The sequence below is a fragment of the Vulpes vulpes genome, chromosome 15 (assembly GCF_048418805.1).
Source record: "Vulpes vulpes isolate BD-2025 chromosome 15, VulVul3, whole genome shotgun sequence".
Lineage (NCBI taxonomy): Eukaryota > Metazoa > Chordata > Mammalia > Carnivora > Canidae > Vulpes > Vulpes vulpes.
In genome coordinates, this window is record NC_132794.1 from 94,860,168 (window position 1) to 94,878,730 (window position 18,563).

General features: G+C 41.3%; 1 protein-coding gene across 1 annotated transcript in view; it reads left to right on the forward strand.

The window, feature by feature from the left end:
* Nucleotides 1–18,563, forward strand: part of SORCS3 (sortilin related VPS10 domain containing receptor 3) — a 586,685-nt gene that overhangs the window by 552,985 nt on the left and 15,137 nt on the right. The window contains exons 20-21 of the mRNA XM_072739947.1: nt 5,298–5,431; nt 17,389–17,512. Coding sequence (XP_072596048.1) covers nt 5,298–5,431; nt 17,389–17,512 — 258 coding nt within the window. The remainder of the gene's footprint in view (nt 1–5,297; nt 5,432–17,388; nt 17,513–18,563) is intronic.

Below are 18,563 nucleotides of genomic sequence, written 5' to 3' on the forward strand. Positions count from 1 at the left end.
CGTTCCTTCCAGTTGACAAATCCCACTGTCCAGACTTCTGGGATACAGAGCTGAGACTGCATTTGGTGTGACTACTGCCCCAAATAATGACCCACATTGAAAGACTGAGATGTGTGCTCATCTGTGTTTCAGTTTTCTGGAACTGAAGTAGATTATTCTGAACTGTGTTTCAGGTTTCTGATACTGAAGTAGATTATTCTGAAAGTTTGGTTAACACGACCAACTGGCTCCTTCTTTTCAGTTCCACTATATTCTGATGGAATTACGTACTTGCAGACACACATTTGGGTACTTGCAGACACATATTTGGGTAATCTTTGCTATGGAGACTCCTAAGGATAAAGGAAGAAGAAACCCATCCAGTTCATGGCCACAGATTCACTTTCAAGCTGCTGTGAATGAAGGTAGCCCAAAAAGAAGTAAATTTCTAATCTCTGCTGGAAGAGCTAAAGAAGGATTAAAGAAGCATGTTTAGCTTTTTTAAAATGTAGTACTGAACACACAAAAGAACTTAATTCTTACATACAAGGTTACTGGAAGTTCATTCCTGTTATGAACAATTCTAAAGATTCTCTAAATTTTCTTTCTTTCTTTCTTTCTTCTTTCTTTCTTTCTTTCTTTCTTTCTTTCTTTCTTTCTTTCTTCTTTCTTTCTTCTTTCCTTCTTCTTCTTCCTTCTTTCCTTCTTCTTCTTCCTTCTTTCTTCTTCTTCTTCTTCTTCTTCTTCTTCTTCTTCTTCTTCTTTCTTCTTTCTTCTTTCTTCTTCTTTCTTCTTTCTTCTTTCTTCTTTTTTTTGTCCTAGAACATATTTCATTGCTACTGACTATTGCGTGGCACAAACCAAACAACAGCTGAAGTCCCAAAGTACTTTGTACTGGATATGTGTATCTTCTATCCTGAGACTTAGTTCATGTAAACTGAAACTTAAATATTATGATTTTAAAATATTGTATCAAGACATATTGTTATGGGGCTTGGTATTGATTTCCTGTGTCTTTATAAGTGATACTCACAAGCCTAAGGAATTCTGTAGTTCTGATTTACATACCTTATGATGTTTTGTGAGTAATATGCTACTTATGGTGAAATTTATATTTTAAAAAGTCTAAGTGAATATAAAGAGTGCCTCCAACTCAATGATAACAAACTCCACTATATAAACAACCCACATTTAAAAGGTTTCTAGAAAACAGTAAGCTACTTAGTCTCTTAGCATTTGATCCTAATAGTAGCACAAGGACCAACAGTGATTGGGGAAGTGCATGGGGGGACACCCGGATTACAGATCAGTTATATCCCTAAAGATGTCAGGCTTCATGACCATGAGGTAAATTATTTCTACTGTGGGTCTTCTGAACTCCAACTTTAAAATGGCTTAATTCTAACTGATACCTTGACTCAAGGGGCTCTTATAAAAGCATATAGGAAATATAAATAATACATCCAATTATTTACTAATTTACTCAGCAAATGTTTGTTGATATACATATGGCATTCTTCAAGTCCCTGGGGGAGGGCAGGTGCTGCTAGAAATGGACCACACTACACCAACTATACTCGTTCTGTGTCAGAAGCACCACGTCAAAGACCCAGGCAGGTGATGTGCAAGGTATTCATAACCCAGGGTTTAGAGCAGAAGGATGGACTCTCCTTGAAATCTGATCATATCTCTTTGTTAAATATGGTCAACTTTCTTGCTCTTTACAAACTTCTAAATCCTCATCTTTAATATTTAGGTTATAGGGAAGCTATGAGAATCAATTTGGATTATGTGTATGGCTCAGGGGTCCCCAGGACCACACCTCCTCATGTTTGTCGATTCACTAAAAGGACTGATAGTCTCAACATAGAAGCATACTCAGACTATGATTTATTTCAACGAAAGGAGAAAAAACAAGATCAGCAAAGGGAAAAGGGCAATGGGGCAAAGCCTGGAGCAAACCAGTTGTGACCTCCAAGGAGTCCTCTCCCTGTAGTGTCATGTAAGACGTGAAATTCCTCCAACCAGTAGTTCTAGCAACATGTAAGAAGGGCTTTTTGCCAGGAAGCTCCTTAGAGACTTGTACCCATGGTTTTTATTGGGGACTGGTCAAGTAGGCATCCACTGCCAAGCATATACCAAAATTCCAGACATCCTAAGGAAAATACATATTTAGAATATTTTGGCATAAACGGTCTAGGTGTGGTGAACCACTCTTATCAGTTAAGTCTCAGAGCCAAGTTTCCAGATGCTAGCAAGGGCTAATCTTGCACACAAGTCTTTCTAAGGATGGCAGTTTCAGGCCTATGTGAACATTTTCCTGCACAGTATACAAAATACCACTTGCACCAGCTTGGCACATGATGAATGTTACTTGTTATAGCAATTACTAAGGACTATCTACTAACTTTCTGCCTGCACACTTCTGCTGCATTTAAAAATGAAGACAGAGAAAATTTACTTTCCTGTATCCCAACGACCTGCCCCACCTGTATTCCTAATTCTACCAATAGTGGACCTTGCCTGAAGGGTGCAAAGACCAGTGTATCTTCGGGGCAAAAAACACAATAGCAAGGAACTGATTTATACTGTGGGTTATGTGCATGAAGGAGGAAATGTTCCTTGAAACTTTTATCATGCTCATAATTCCCTCCAAATCAATCATGGCTGCATTTACCAGACAGTTATTACAGTGGAAACTGCTCTTGGCCTCACCTTGGGCCATTAGCTAACAAAAGTAGTTGTTAGCCGCCCATAATAACCAATCTCACACAGCTTATTAGATTTTTATCAAAAAGAGCCCTATTTGACAGTGAGGATTTTAGGATTTTGCTGTGTTCCCTACTGAATCCCTTTAGCAATCTTCTCCTTGGCCCATGGTGTTCTGTTCCTAGGTTGAAGCCTAGAGCTTCTGGCTTGGGTTCTTTGCCCTAAAAAGCTGTTAGATGTTCTTGTTCCTTGAGATTCTATTTAGCCAAACATGCTTATCTTAGAACTGGAATAAATGTGATTGTGTTTGATGGTATGTTAATTCATAGAAGCTGTATCCCTTCTCTTGGCACGGGTTTAGGAAGAAGGAGATCTCCTTTTATTTTTTGGGGCATGGGTACCCAACAATGTGTGGCTGGGCCAAGGCCCCTGAGTGACAGAAAGCACAGAAGAATTTCCAGGACCACAAGCATTACCAGTATCATCACTTAACTGTGGAAAGGCCCGAGGTTCTGATGAGTTGCCCAGGGGAATGAACTACATGTATTTTGAGGGTGAGAAATAACAGGAGCATTGACATTAAGGGTAAGGGCCCCTTTCCCAGCAAGAGAGGAATTAGCTCTGCACCTGAGTGCCTAAGAAAGACTCTGAGGTGTTACCGTGAGACACAGAATTCTTACCTCCCTGCTAGGACATGGCTGGCCAGGGACTCCTTCCCACTGCCTCATTCTCTTCCCCATGGTTCAGTAAAACATGAACAACAAAGAAAGACAAAATCCTCAAAATGAGTCAATAAAGTCATAAAAGTACCCAGTGTTTTCTCATACCTTGTGGTTTCTTTTATTTTCACCAACAACCAAGCCATACAAAAATAATTGAGCAGATCTTCTTATTGGAAATAATTAAACCTTTAGCCAAATGTGTTTCTGAAGCAAAAAGGTTGAAATGATTTGCTAGAATCAGTTATTTGCTGGAAGAAACCTTGAGGGTTCTAGCTCTGTGGTCCAGTCAGAGTGCTGTAGGCAGAGAGTACTCTCAGTCAGGATACACAGATCCTCCAATACTTGTTGCTTGTCTGAGAGGGTACAATATGGAGAGTGGCAAGCAGACCTGGCTGCTGTCCTCATTTAAACATCAGTTTTTGCCCCAACACTTTCTTCCCCAACATAAATTTACCTACAACACCATGAGACTCAGAAGAGCTCCCATGTCTTAGAGGGACTTCTACCCAATGATACACAGAGACCGTGATGGGGGTGGTAGTGATGGTGGCGGTGGTGATGGTAGCGGTAGAAATAGTGCCATCCCCTAATTAATGATATGGTACTTTTAACATCCACATATCCCATCCATATGTTCTTATTCTGATAAGGAAGCCAGGGGATGGGGTAATACTCTGTGTAGGGTCAAGCCTCTTGGGGATAGAGAAAAGGATCCTGCAGCTAAATTTAAACCAGACCAGAAATGAGAAGAAGCCATCTGTTTTCTTCCCTTTAAAATGAACTGTCTCCCAAATGACCCACGATGTAAACAGTGAAGCCTGAGTGGTCAGGATAATGTCCCACCTGCAAGAAGAATTCAGGGCCCTCAGGCTAAGGAGATGTGTGGACTGCAGTCTTGACCTTGAGCCACTTGTGCACATTAGCGCTATCATAGCAGAAACCAGGAAGTGATGCACTAGCAGAGTGTGAACAGCTAACTAGAATCTCTGGATTTGTTAAGTAGGAGGGATAAAAGGAAGGGAAAGGAGGAAGAAGGAAGAAAGGCAAAGAGAGAAAAAGGAAAAGAAGGGAAAGAGGTATGGGAAGAGGAGAAAACCTCCCCGAGTTGAAAAATCACATCCCCACCTCTGAGTGTGACACTGACACAGTAATATTTCCCATCAACATTTTCTTTCCTCTTCTCATTTTATTTTGGAAATGCATTAAATTACAGCCCTCATTTATTATGGGTAGGATATGCTCCTGTATGTTGCTGCTTATATCAGTTTTCTGAGGGAAAAGAAGAGAAATTTGGTTACCTTTTTTGCAAGCAGCTTTTTTATTATTTGGGAACCTGGCATTTGTTTCTCCTTTGATTTAGGGGGATGCCCTATTTTCCTCTTTGTAAAACAGCTTTGCCAGCTTCCGAACGACACCCACAGAGTATTGCAGATGACAAGGCGCAATGGTGGACGGTTGAAGAGGATGGGACCAATTAACAATCAGGGATAATGGAAGAGCCCTCCATATGATGCACTGATCCCACCTCACAATACAGACTAATTGTCAGAAATGAAAGACTGCTGTTTATCTCCCTATTTATTGGCTAAGTGTCTAGGAAAGTAGCTTTGCCTTGGATTGGAGGTTCATAAGCATTCATGGTTGGGCACATCAAATGTAAATGCATCTCGGGTGTCACTCAAAAAGTCTGAAGCCTGATTTGAGTTCCCCATTATTCAAGGTGCTTTATTTCAAGCACCACACACACACATCTCAACATTTGTGAGTTGGCGATCCTTGTTTTATTATATTTTATAGTAATAGGGGTTAAGATTAAGAATCTGGGAGTATGATAAAGTTTGTTTATTCCAGGAACATAAACACTAACACTGTTTTTTGTTCTGTCAGGTCCGGTGGAGCATGTTCATCTCCGAGTGCCATTTGTTGCCATAAGAAATAAGGAGGTCAACGTCAGTGCAGTTGTGTGGCCCAGTCAACTGGGGACCCTTACCTATTTCTGGTGGTTCGGCAATAGCACAAAGGTTTGGCCTTTTCTGATCCATGTCTGAGTAGATCTCTACTGAATTTCTCCTGTGCTCCAGCTGCCATGTTGATATTGGGGGCACCGGGGATGTGAGCAGTAGGAAGTACTTAATGAAGCTACGGATCCACATAATTGAATACCACATACGCCTCTCTACCATTTCATTATTATAATAGGGAAAGTTCAAACGATCCTAAGGAAGCAAGAGTACCTTGAGAAACCTGCTTCCATAATCAATATTTTTAAAACTTCATTTGCCTTATTTTGTTTTAATCCTGGGCTTTCCACTGACAAGATATATAATGTTAAGTGCATCTCTGACATCCAGTGGTTCCTTCTGGAAATATGAATTAGATCTCTAAATGCAGGACTTGAAGATCAGATGGGGTAATGCGTGTAAAGAACCCTTCTCCAAGACCTACTAGGTGACCCAGGGAGGTCAGGGTTCATCTTAGGGATGAACCTAAGATGGTGGGATGGTGCAGATGCTGCCAAGTCTCTAAGAAGGGAGCTAAGAGGGCCAGACTGTCAACTTGGCATATCCTTCCTACTCCCAGTAGCTTGTAATGGTGACGCTTGTGTCAATAGTGACCACACTTATAAAATAGGAGCTGGGAATATTTGGGCTGAGGGTCCCTAAATGTAAGAGGTTAATGTTTTTCTTTATTCCTGATTCTATCTTCAGATTTTCCTTGGCCATTCTTGATGTGATTGGCATTGCTCATCTTAGACTTTTCATGTTTTTTTTTTTTTATGTTGTTGTTGTTGTTTAAATATTTATTTATTTATTTATTTAGGAGAGAGGGAGAGAGTTAGTAGGGAGAAGAACAGAGGGAGAGGGGCAAGCCGACTCAGTGTTGAGTGTAGAACCCAACATTGGGCTTGATCCCATGACCCTGAGATCATAACCTGAAATCAAGAGTTGGACGCTTAACCAACTGAGCCACCCAAGCACCCCAAGACCTTTCATTTAAAAAAAATAATTTAAGAATGATATCATATCAGACTTGGAAATGCTGGACATCTCTAGAATGTAGAAATAAATATTTAGTTCAAGTGTAGTAATTCCTTTAAAAAAAAAAAAAAAAGAATGAGCAAGGATGCCTGGGTGGCTCAGTGATTGAGCATCTGCCTCTGGCTCAGGGCACGATCCCAGGGTCCTGGGATGAAGTCCCACATCAGGCTCCCTGCAGGACTGCTTCTCCCTCTGTCTGTGTTTCTGCTTCTCTCTCATGAATAAATAAAATCTTTTTTTTAAAGATTCATGAGAGGCACAGAGAGAGAGAGAGAAAGAGGAACAGACCCAGGCAAAGGGAGAAGCAGGCTCCATGCAGGGAGCCTGATGCAGGACTCGATCCTGGGTCTCCAGGATCACACCCTGGGATGAAGGCAGCGCTAAACCACTGAGCCACCCGGGCTGCCCTAAAATCTTTTTTTTTTTTTTTTTTTGCAATTAGCAAGAGGGTTTATTGGACGTTTGCGCAAACGGGCTCTCCGCCTCCGAAGAGGAAGAGAGCCCCATTAGCAATTACAGGTATCTTTTAAAGGCAAAAGGGAAAAAAAAACCTCTTAAAGACAAAAGAACCTCGGGAGTCGCATAGCATTCAGGTTATTGATTTCACAGAGGGTCAACATGAACCTATTCAGGGACATTCCAATCAGGATGTGGGGGGAAATGGTTTTCTTATTGTAAACAGAATGCTTTTAGTTGCTAAAATTTCAGGAAGGCGCCTGGATGGGCTGCCTCTGGATTAGGGCTGGCCCTACTTACAAGGGGGGAGGTTTCTTCATTCCCTCCTCTTGTTTGGGCTGATTTTAATCTTAAAATCTTAGGGAACATTTATTTTTTTCAGTTTGGAGGGCCCAACATTGTTGAGTTAATACCAGAGCTTGGGTAATAGATAATCTTTCTCAGACGAAATGGAGCAGCCGGTTAAGGATGTAGGGGTGCAGGGGCCGAAAGTTAGCAGCAGGAGCAGGATAACTAGAGGGCCCATAATGGTAGAGATTAGGGTGGTCAACCAGGGAGACTGATTAAACCAGCTTTTAAACCAGCCCTGCTGGGCCTCCCGGTCCCTTTGTCTTTTATTTAGCCTATCCCTGAGTTTGGCCATGGAGTCTCTGATGACTCCAGAGTGGTCTGCATAGAAGCAGCATTCCTCTCCCAGGGCCGCACACAGTCCCCCCTCTTTCAGGAGTAGTAAATCCAAGCCTCTCCTGTTTTGAAGTCCTACTTCTGAAAGTGAGGTGAGGGACTGTTCTAACTTAGAAACGGACTGCTCTAGTGCCCGTAGATCCTCATCTACAGCTGCCTGGAGTTCTATATAACGTCGTGAGCCCTGGATCAGAGCAGCTGCGCCAGTACCCACCCCAGTAGCGACCCCTAGTCCCAACATAACGACTAGGGTTAGGGAGACAGGTTCGCGCCAAAAACAGGTGGGATGTTCATCATACTGATTTTCTAGAGTTTCAGCAGGGTGATAGAACACCCTGGGTATGATCTGCACCATGACACAGAAGTCGTTTGAGCTATTTAGAACCTTAGCTGACACACAGGGGGTGAGGCCTTTGTTGCATGCCCACCAAGTTCCCGGCTGGGGCTCCAGGTAAGAGTCAGTCCCTAAAATCGGGGCGGTAGTATTGCAGAGTTCCTGGTAACCCCGGGTGAGTATAGTTAGCCTTGACAGTGATGTAATCCCAGGAGGAGGAGGACCTCTCATCCTGTGTCTCCCTAGTCTCGCACCCCCAATTTTTACAATAGAAGTATTCCCCTCCTCCACAGGTGGGATTTAGCCTGCGATCTCTGTGGTACCCGGGACAGACATAAAAGGGAAGAGTGCTTAGCATGGCCCTTCTGTCAGGCGTGCCACATCCTCCCCATGGGTCTAATCCCAGTCGCCCTGGAGGGCTTTCTCGGTTAGGGGCTCTAGAGGTGTCGAAGTATCCCTCTAGGTCCCATGGGCTAGGGGCCCCTATGGTTAGCTTGCATAGGTCAGGATATAGGTTAGGCCACCAGGTTCCCACGGGGGCGGTCTTAGTTATAGACCAGACCTCCTCACCCCCAGATGTTAGTACCTGCCAGGTTAACCTTTTTGAGGGCATGAGGGTCACCTTTGGCGGAGGTGAAGAGCGCTAGGAGAGGTAGGAATATAACAACTGTCATTGAACAATTTTTGCAAGTCTTATCTTGAGCGGGTTTTGGGTGCGGTGGAGCTTCCATTGGGGTGGCTCGCCCGGTCCGTCCTGGCTGGTGTCAGCGGTGCTCGTTGATGGGGCGCGCTTGACGTGTGAGGCGTGGACCCAAGCAGCAAGGCCGTCTACCTTTAAGGCGGTTGGGGTGGTCAGTAGTACAGTGTATGGGCCCTTCCAGCGGGGCTCAAGCGTCCTGGACTGATGTCTCCTGATGTAGACGGAGTCACCGATCTGGAACGGGTGTGGGCCGGTTGTGTCTCCGGGGCGGTAGGCAGCCGCAAGGGGTTTCCAGATCTGGCGCTGGATAATCTGGAGCACCTTTAGCCTGTCCTGGCGATAGAGACGGAGCCGCTCCCTCCCAGCAGCAGTGTCGTAGTCCCAGGTCGGGCGAACCAAGGGGAAAACATCCTCGATTTCATTAGGCAGCTGGGTTGGCCTCCCATCCGCCCCGGGGACGTATTTCTGTTGACGCGCTGTCTCTCCTCCGCGGTGAGGAGAGTCTGCAGGAGCTGATCAGGGTGCCCATGGGGTCCTGGCTGAAAGACCGGGGCCTTCACCTCCTACCGGTTTTAGGATTGAGCCTGGTGCGTCTCGGATCCCGGACGAGCCCCCAAATGTTGGACCCTGGCTCAGGGGTGCCAGCGTGTCCCGGCGGACGCCCCAGAGACTCAGACCCCAGACAGGCAGATGCAATTAGCAAGAGGGTTTATTGGACGTTTGCACAAACGGGCTCTCCGCCTCCGAAGAGGAAGAGAGCCCCTAAAATCTTTTTTAAAAAAAGAATGAACAATGATAGTTTTGTTTGTTTGAGGTGACCAAAAAGAACTTTACTCTGTACATGATAAGAGTGGGAGATAATTCACCCCTGCTCTTTCTTAGGGAGGCAGCATGATATGGTGGTGAAAATATGGACCTTGAAGTGACAGAGACAATACTGGCTGTGTGAGCTTAATGAAGTTATTTGAGCTAAAATTTAATTCACTCAACACAAACTGGAGAGAATAATGCCTATATCATCTCGACTGTTGTGAAAACTAAGTGAAAAAAAAAAGAAAACTAAGTGAGATGCTATATATCTCCCTGGCACACACTAGGTACTCAATAAATGGATGCTTTTAATGAAAACTGGGAGTTAGGATGGGTTAATAAAAGAACCAGACATATGGACCCAAGGGACCCTTTTCTGTTTACATTATTCATGCTGTATACTTTCAAATCAGTTTTTTAGAATAGGTTGTGATGCTTTTGGATTTCTGGGCTTATTATTCACCAGGACAAGAGATACAGAAGTTAGTTATTAAGATCCCTATTTGGTACATTAGAGAAGTAAAAGTCCCCTGTGTGAGATGAGCATCCCAAGGACAAACATCTGATTAATTATAGAGCCAAGTCTCCTAACTTCCATCTACCATGTTCCACCCCCAGCCCCAGAATGCTTTAGGGACATCACTCTCTTAGTCTGCTAGAGGTTACAGACTCTAAAATCCTGCTTTGATCAACAGTGGGCATACATGGTGAACTGAAAGAAAAGAGAGAGAGAGAGAGAGAAGATCCTTTGGAAGGAGAAAATTAGAAACAGAGGATTTTAAGCTCATTTTTCTCCTGAGAACTTCTGGCTGTCCAGCCAGGGAATTCTTTTCTGTTAGTGCTCATTTACCTGGTGACCTTTACTGAAGCTGCTATGCACAAAGAGGCAGTTCTTGGCCATTGTCAACACAGTGAGTTACTTAGAACTCCCAAGGAGCCAGAGACACAGCATTTCTCTACAGCATCATTTTTCCCCTTTCAGTGCTTTTTTCTTTGAGTATTATAAGACCTGAATTTCAAAGCCTTTATTGGATTAGTATCTAATAAATTTTGATAAATAAACACATAAGTGGATAAAGTGATGCAAAGCCAAGTTTCTATTTCTCTAATGATTATCTGTGTTCTCTTTGACAAATCTCCTGATCTAAATCTCAGTGTTTTTTCTTTATGTAGAGCAAGGATACGAATATCTAATTCACAAACATCACTGAGTTATTATTTGAAATATCTATCTAGTTGATCTATATTATGTCATATTAAGAGAGAGTAAATTTTAAATTACAGAATCACATTATAGTTTGCTTTGTTTTGTTTTAGTTTTGTTTGATGATGACCTGAGATATTCCTTCACTTAGGAATTTCATCTATGAGCTTGAGCATGAAGTGCTGCACAAATTCCCAGAATAGAGTAATTTTGAAATAAGATAAAGTTGGGTTGCAGACCAGACTCACATTCTTTTTTGCTATATTTTTTTAGTCAAATCATGCAATTTCTCTATGCTTTAGTTTGGGTCATTATGTCAGAATAGTAATAGTAATCACTATTAGTAACTAATAATAAACAAGTAGGAATTAGTAATAATAAATATTAGTAACTTAGATGTGCTAAGAATCTTGATGATGTAACTGACTCTGTTCCATAGATTTCTCTCCGACCTCTAAGAATGGTTATTTGGTCCAGTTGAGAGAGGGATATTTGCAGTGCTACTTGCCAACACCATACCAGAAACACATCAAGGTGACGTCATTGCCCAATAATTGATCCAATGAGCCATATTTGACTGGCAAATTAATGAGTGTCTTTGAGTGTTCTGGTGAGCGCTCTTATTTTGGAGCTATTTTGGTTCCCTTTGAATAGCAAACTGATCTGTAAAAGGAGCTAATACTAATTTTGAGCATTTATTCCTACTTCTGCTCTTTGTAGGAGGCTCTTCCTACACATTATTTAATTTAATCATTAGGACATTACTGGTGGAGAAATTATCCCATTTTTCAGAGAAAACACTTAGGCTAATAGCCTCAGAAAGTAATGTTTTATGGTTGCGTGTGCGTGTGTGTGGTAACTAAAAGAATTAGGCGGGTTCACCCAAATAACTAAATTAAATCAACCTCTCAAGAAGAATTCATTCACCCCTGCCTTTATATCTAGCCCTTCACTTGGTGTTCTCCAGAATAGAGGAGCACATACAACATTGTCTCTACCTTCAAAGAGATTATAGTCTATAAGAGAAGGCATGATGGACAGAAATGCAACGATGGTGAGCAAGTGTGATGTATAAGCAAATAGAAGAGAAGAAGCATTCCTAAAATCCAGCAATAGTCTTTTAAACCAACAAACTTACCAGGGAGATGCAAAATTGCATCAGTAACTCTGTGGATCTTTTTCAAGAGCCCATATTTTGTGCCAGATGTTGTGAGGAATGCAAATCAGTGTAAATTCCATTTGTTTCCATTTAGAAATAATCTGTTTGAGAACATAAAGATATAAATACTTTAAGGTATGGTGGTAGGGATGTAATATTACCGGCCCAGTCAAACAGCCTAGGTGGTGGTGGATATACGCCTTGCTGATCATGCAATGAGTCATGGATGAAGTTGGTCTTAACTTGGCACTGAAAAAATGGTGGAAATGAGGCAGAGAAAGGGAAAGAGATTTGTATGGAAAGGTAAGACATGGTTGTGTTCTGTGTAGAAGGATTCAGACAAAACACAGGATTCATTTGGGCAGAAATTTAGAGAAAACCCTAAAAGGTAGGGAAGAGAGATAACAGTTGGCTTTGAATAGCAGAAATGATGATTTTTGTTTGTCTTAGAAATCCATATTTAGGATAGGATTACAGAAGATAGAACGAGATTCAGGGACAGAGATACTTTCCCAGGGATACAGTGAAATACTTTTGATGAGCTTTTAGATGTGTCTTGAGTGTGCACGTGTGTGTGTGTGTGTGCATGTGTGTATGTGTGTGTGTGTGAGAGAGAGAGAGACAGAGAGAGAGAGGGTTTGAGTGATTGAGGGGACTTTTTCCCCAAAATATGAATTTTCACGTTAATCCCATAGTCGTAACACATCTATAGATACCATTTTGCTTTATTTTATTCTGGTCTTTGTACATGTTTTAGGTTGTTTTGCATAGTTCTAATCATAGTATATCCACAATTATACATTCTGCCTTTTCCACTTCATATGATAAACACTTTTTTACATGTAACCATATAAATCTGTTGCAGGTTTTAAGTAAGGCAAGCATAGTGATTGCTTAGTCTGTCCAATTTGGAAATGGCAGCTTTTCTCAAGATATACATTTAAACTGTGGAGGTTTATAATGTTCAATATTAACTTGACTTACAGCGTCTGGGAAACTGGTGTAGGCTGCATCCAAAGATTTCCCTGAAGCTCCTTGTTCCATTAGTCAAGTAGAAATCTCATAACTAAATAGTCACTCAGAGCTTTGTCGATATATTTCTGGGCACAGTGGATAATCTGTGACCTGTCGCACATAAGGGTTCTCTGTGGGCAGGGAGGCAACTCACAAGCTGGGTAGGGAATGAGGTGTTATTCCAAGGAGTCTCACCATGGGCTGGCCCTGCAGCTTGGACAAAGCACCGAGACAGAGAAGTCAATCATCCGCCAGTTGGATTTGTGGGGCTCTGAAAGGCCAATTTGCTTGGATTAACAGAGGTCTGGCTTAATAAATGTGTCTGCTTGCCTAATAGATTTAGTAAATGAACCTTACAATACTTGATTTAATTTAGCATTACGCACTAGATATTAGTGGCCAACAAAGAATTCAGAAATCCTATTGAGTGATCCAGCTTTGCAAGGAAGGTGAAATCAGCCATGATGCCATATCACTTGATGAAAACAAAGGCAATTCGGAAAACAAAATTAGCTCCTGCCTCTTCCCTAGCATGGAAGAGAAGCCTTTGGTCTGCCACCTGGGGACCAAGTGTTCCCATTCAGCACTATTTGCTGTGACTCAGAGCCCTGAATGGCTGATAGGATGGCACACTCCCTCCTACCACAGATGGCATTCCTTTTGTCCTGCAGCCCTGCACCCTTGTTTGGCTCCTGGATCTCCTAGGGTAGCAGCCAGATGGAGAGAAGAGCAGATCTGCAGGAACAAGAAGAATTCCACTCATCTCACAAGAGATGACCTGGGTGGCTCAGTTGGTTAAGCATCCAACTCTTGATTTCAGCTCAGGTCAGGATCTCAGGGTTGTGAGATCGAGCTCTGTGTCAAGCTCCACACTCAGTGGGGAGTCTGCTTGAGATTCTCTCTCCCTCCCCCTCTGCCCCTCCCCACCCCACTTGCTTGCATGCTCTCTCTCTCTCAAAAATAAATAAATGAATCTTTTTATTTTTTTTAAAAAAGTGATGCCTTTGCTTGACAGAGTACCAACTAGACTAAGGCTACAAGAGTATGCAAAGAAAGGAGAGGGGGGCACATGGACCTCTAAATTCCATGACAGGGAAATAGTGAAGGTTTCATGAAGAGACAACTGTTAAGAGAGAAAAATACCTGGTAGTGAGAGGTGGGAAGATGACAGCTTGAGAACAGGGATCCAATATGGAGGACAATGGAAAACAGCCATGGTCAGAGAGAGTCATTCATGGAATTAGGGAAAATAAAATCACATTGACTATTTATTTCATGTTTTCTGTCCCAACATTTTATTATGGAAAACTTCAAACATACACTAAAGTTGACGTAATTTTACAGTGAACATCTACATACCCACCTTCTGTAGTCTACCATTAACATTTACTATTTTTGTTTTATCACGTCTGATTATCTCTCTGTTCTTCAGTCCATCCATCAATTAATCTTATTTTTTTCACTCATTTTAAATTTTAGACACCAATACACTTTGTCCTAAATGTTTCAGTTTGAAAATCACTAACTAGAGTTCAGTATTTGCTTATACGTTTTCCCCCATGGTGGTATCAGTGATCAAATGCACAAATCCAGAATGTACACTTTCTGAGTTTTGACAAAGACATTCACATGTGACCCAAACTCCTGTCAAAATATATGTACCAAATATATGTACCATCACTCTGGAAAGTTCTCACATTCTCTTTCTCTGTCGGTACCCACCTCCAATTCCCAAAACAACCACTCCTTTTTTTTCTATCAGAGATTAGATTTGCCTGTTCTAGAACCTCATATATATAATTATACCATATGAATTCTTTTATATAAGACTTCTTTCACTTCTAGTTTTGGGATTTATTCATACTGTTATATATATCATTTGTTTTTTGCTTTTGTGTTCATTGTATGGATATACTGTGGCTTGTGCATTCATTTTCCCATTGATGAATTCCTGGGCTGTTTCCAGTTTGGGGCTATTATGAATTGGCTTCCGTGAACATTTTTGTTTGTTTGTGGACATACATTTTCTTTTCTCTTGACTAAATTCTCAAGACTGCAATTGCTAAGTCATAAAATATAAAATATAAAATTGTACATCTACTTTGGAAAAATTATTGAGGTTTCTTGCAAAATTAAACTTTTTCCTAAGTGGTTATATCATTTTACATCCCCCAAAAAATGTATGAGAGTTCCAGTTACTCTGCATCCTTAATAATATTTTATATTATCATTTTAAAAGAAAATTTAGCCATTTTGTTGGGTATATTGTGGTATCTCATTTTCATTCCAAAGAATATGACTAGATAATGAAGATAATGAAGGTCTCCTAACAGATAAGATTGAATGGGGTAACCAGTAGGGACTAGAAAGTTTGCCTTAACCCATTCATCAATCCTGTATATTCTGATTCCTGAATAATTGCTAAAGGTAATTTATTATAATAGCAATTGAATAAAGCCAGAGTTTCAAGACTTTGTTCTTATTACACTAGAACTGGCAACTGTGTGGCACACGTGTTGTTCCACTGCCTTGGCCAACGTTGGTATGCTGAACCCTACTTGACATCAGCTTCCTTCTCAACTCAGGACACTCAACAGCCACTGTCAGACTATGGGAGTTGATGTACATCACAGAACCTACTTACAACTCATTCATTGTTTAATTCAGAAGACCACACCCTTGTGTGTAATGTCACTGAGCCTTAAGAATACTTGAACTCTGGTGTCTGCTCTTAGTTAAAGGAAAGAGTGTATCTATTTCTTAAATTTTTATTTTATTTAAATTCTAGTCAATTAGCATATATATGTTGTAATATTGACTTCAGGAGTAGAATTTACTGATTCATCCTTTACATGTAATATTCAGTGCTTAACACAAGTGCCCTCATTTCTATACTCACTTCTTTCTTTCATGTAGAAAACAGAGAAGAAAGTATGTCACATCTCTAATCTTGCCCAACTCCAGCTATCAGCCTGGTCATAAAATAATAGAGCTACATAATTTTATTTCATTTTATTTTTTAAAGTTTTTAAATTTAAATTCCAGTTAGTTAATATACAGTGCAATATTAGTATCAGATGTACAATACAGTGATTCAACACTTTCATACATCATCCAATGCTCATCACAACAAGCTCACTCCTTAATCCCCATCATCCATTTAACCCATCCCTTCTACCCCCCCCCCACCTCCCTTCTAATAACCATCATTTGGTTCTCTGAAGTTAAGAATCTGTGTCTTGGTTTCCCCACACACACCCTGCTTTCCTCTTTGCTCATTTGTTTTGTTTCTTAAATTCCACATATGAATGAAATCATATGGTATTTGTCTTTCTCGGACTGATTTATTTCACTTAGCATAATACTTGTGGTGCAATAGTAGCCTGTCTGACTCCAGAATTTTAAAGCAGAAGAAATCAAATTATGTTTCAGAGGCCCAGTTGGAAATTACGAGCTAGAAAAAAATTCTAGTCTTGCAGCAGGGACACTGTCTGAAAGCTGCATCTTTGAGCCTCTGCAGGGCTCTGGCACACACAACTAGGCCATGTTCAGTTAGGAATGCCTGAGTGTGCTGGCCCACCCCCATCCCCTTAAAGAGCTGCTCTATGCATCCCCACCTGGCTACATTCTTGGTCTCTAGCCCATTGCTGTCATGACACATGAAGAAGAGAAGGAGTCTGCTCATCTGTTTTTGTGGCATCTCTAAGAGGTGCCTTAGAGCAGCTTCCTACTGTTATGTTATACCTTGCAAATGACAGGAAGTTGGAAGGGCATAGGCCTTAAGATGACAACTGAATAATGACTCTTTGACCTCAGGATCTGCATTCTTCTCTCCATAGGCACCTGCTTTTATCAAGATCCAAATACTCAGGAAAGTAATATATTCTGTATTTCTCTATCCTTGGGAAGCCCCTGTATGTTGCTATCAGGAAAATAAAGCAGAAAAAGAAAAATAGAATTAAAATGGTCACAGATGTGTGTGTTTATATATTTTCCAACCTATTTAAAATGTTGGAATGCTTTGAAGTGGAATATACAGATACAATAAAAGAAAATGCCAGTGGTTGGACTATACATCCACCTTACATATATATGAAAGCAATGTGCCAAGGATGGGTGATGCAGAAGTAAATAAAATGTGACCATGTCTCTGAAAGGTCTTACAGTCCAAGAGAATACAGGAGGAAATGCAAGTGCCACACAATATTGGAGGAGAAGAGAAATAAATGATCTATTCCCAGAGCCAGCGGGAATAGGTTACAAATGTTGCTTCTACTTTGCTCCAGGAGAAGGAACAGAGTGACATGCAAAATCCAGAGTGCCCATTCTTATCTGTATCTTTTCAGGATTACATTTTACAGTATATTTCAAGGGTATTAATACTCTTCCTGGATAGTGGATATAATCATAGTTTTTGGAAGCTATGAAAAGTCATTTTCTTTTTTCTTGTTTCAAGTTCAGATCCCTTAGGGATACACAAATACCATGCAGATTTGTGACAGTCTGAGATTTGTAAGAAAAGAAGAAAATCTGATATCCCAGAGAGGACTAAATGGGTATTTCTCCTTCTGTCTTTTAGCCTCTAATCACCTTGGACAGCAGCATTTCCTTCACATTCCTGGCTGAGGGTACCAACACTATCACTGTCCAGGTGGCTGCTGGGAATGCCCTTATCCAGGACACAAAAGACATTGCTGTGCATGGTAAGCACTGAAAATTGTTCTGTGATGCCCTCTCCTGCCCAAGAAATCCCCTCTGCCTACCCTCCTGGCATCCCTTGACTGCTTTGGAAGTTCCCCAGGCCAGGGGGAGATTATGTAGGTCAACAAGAGTTTTCCGTACTCTACCTTGTTCCTGAATAGACACTAAGGCTGTGAGAGAAACTGGCACAGTTGGGCATAGACAAGCACTTTTTATCCCCTAAGATATTTCTACGTCACAGCCTGATGGGTATCTCATTAGACAAATACATATCATAACTGAAGGATTCTAAGCTAGAAAGATTGTCATAGAAGCATCTAGATCTGATGTCCTGCTAAGGTATCTATAACACCTGTGCAGCACTGACCCTTTGTGACCATGGGGACTGGTGATTTCAAAAGAGGAGTCATGGCTTCTGACCTTGCAGAACTGACAGCTGAGTTACTGAGATGAACTACACATAACCAATTGTTGGAAAATTCTAACATCCTTGGCTGCAAAGTCTCAAGAATAAGGCTAAGAATATGAGGGCAGAACTAGAAAGAAGAATGGATAATAAGGGCACCATCCTGTTATCAATCCTGGAAAACCATTCCTAATTATTAAATTTATTTCAAATCAAGCTTTACTTTTAGAACCTTCCCACACAACTTCCCCCAGGCCCCTAAAGACTGCCACTATACATGGAGGTTTCTAAAAAGTTGTACTAAGGTATGCAGTCCTCTGACTGAGAACATACTTCTTCAGCCTCACTTCAGGTGAATGCCTTTTTCTACATCTCTGCAAATTTGATACTCTGGCTCTCTCATCAGGGACCTGTAAGACTTACTTTAATCACACACTTTTAGTGAGGTATAAATTTAATACAGAAGCGCACACATGTCACAAGTATTTAGTTTCATGACTTACCACAAAGTAAACAGACTGTGTACCCACTAACTGGGTCAAGAAACTGAACATCACCCACACCCTACACATGGGATTTTGATTCAATTCCCTGAAACAGTTCCTAGGAGGAAGGTAAGAGGAACCAAGGGGATGACAAGGCAAGGT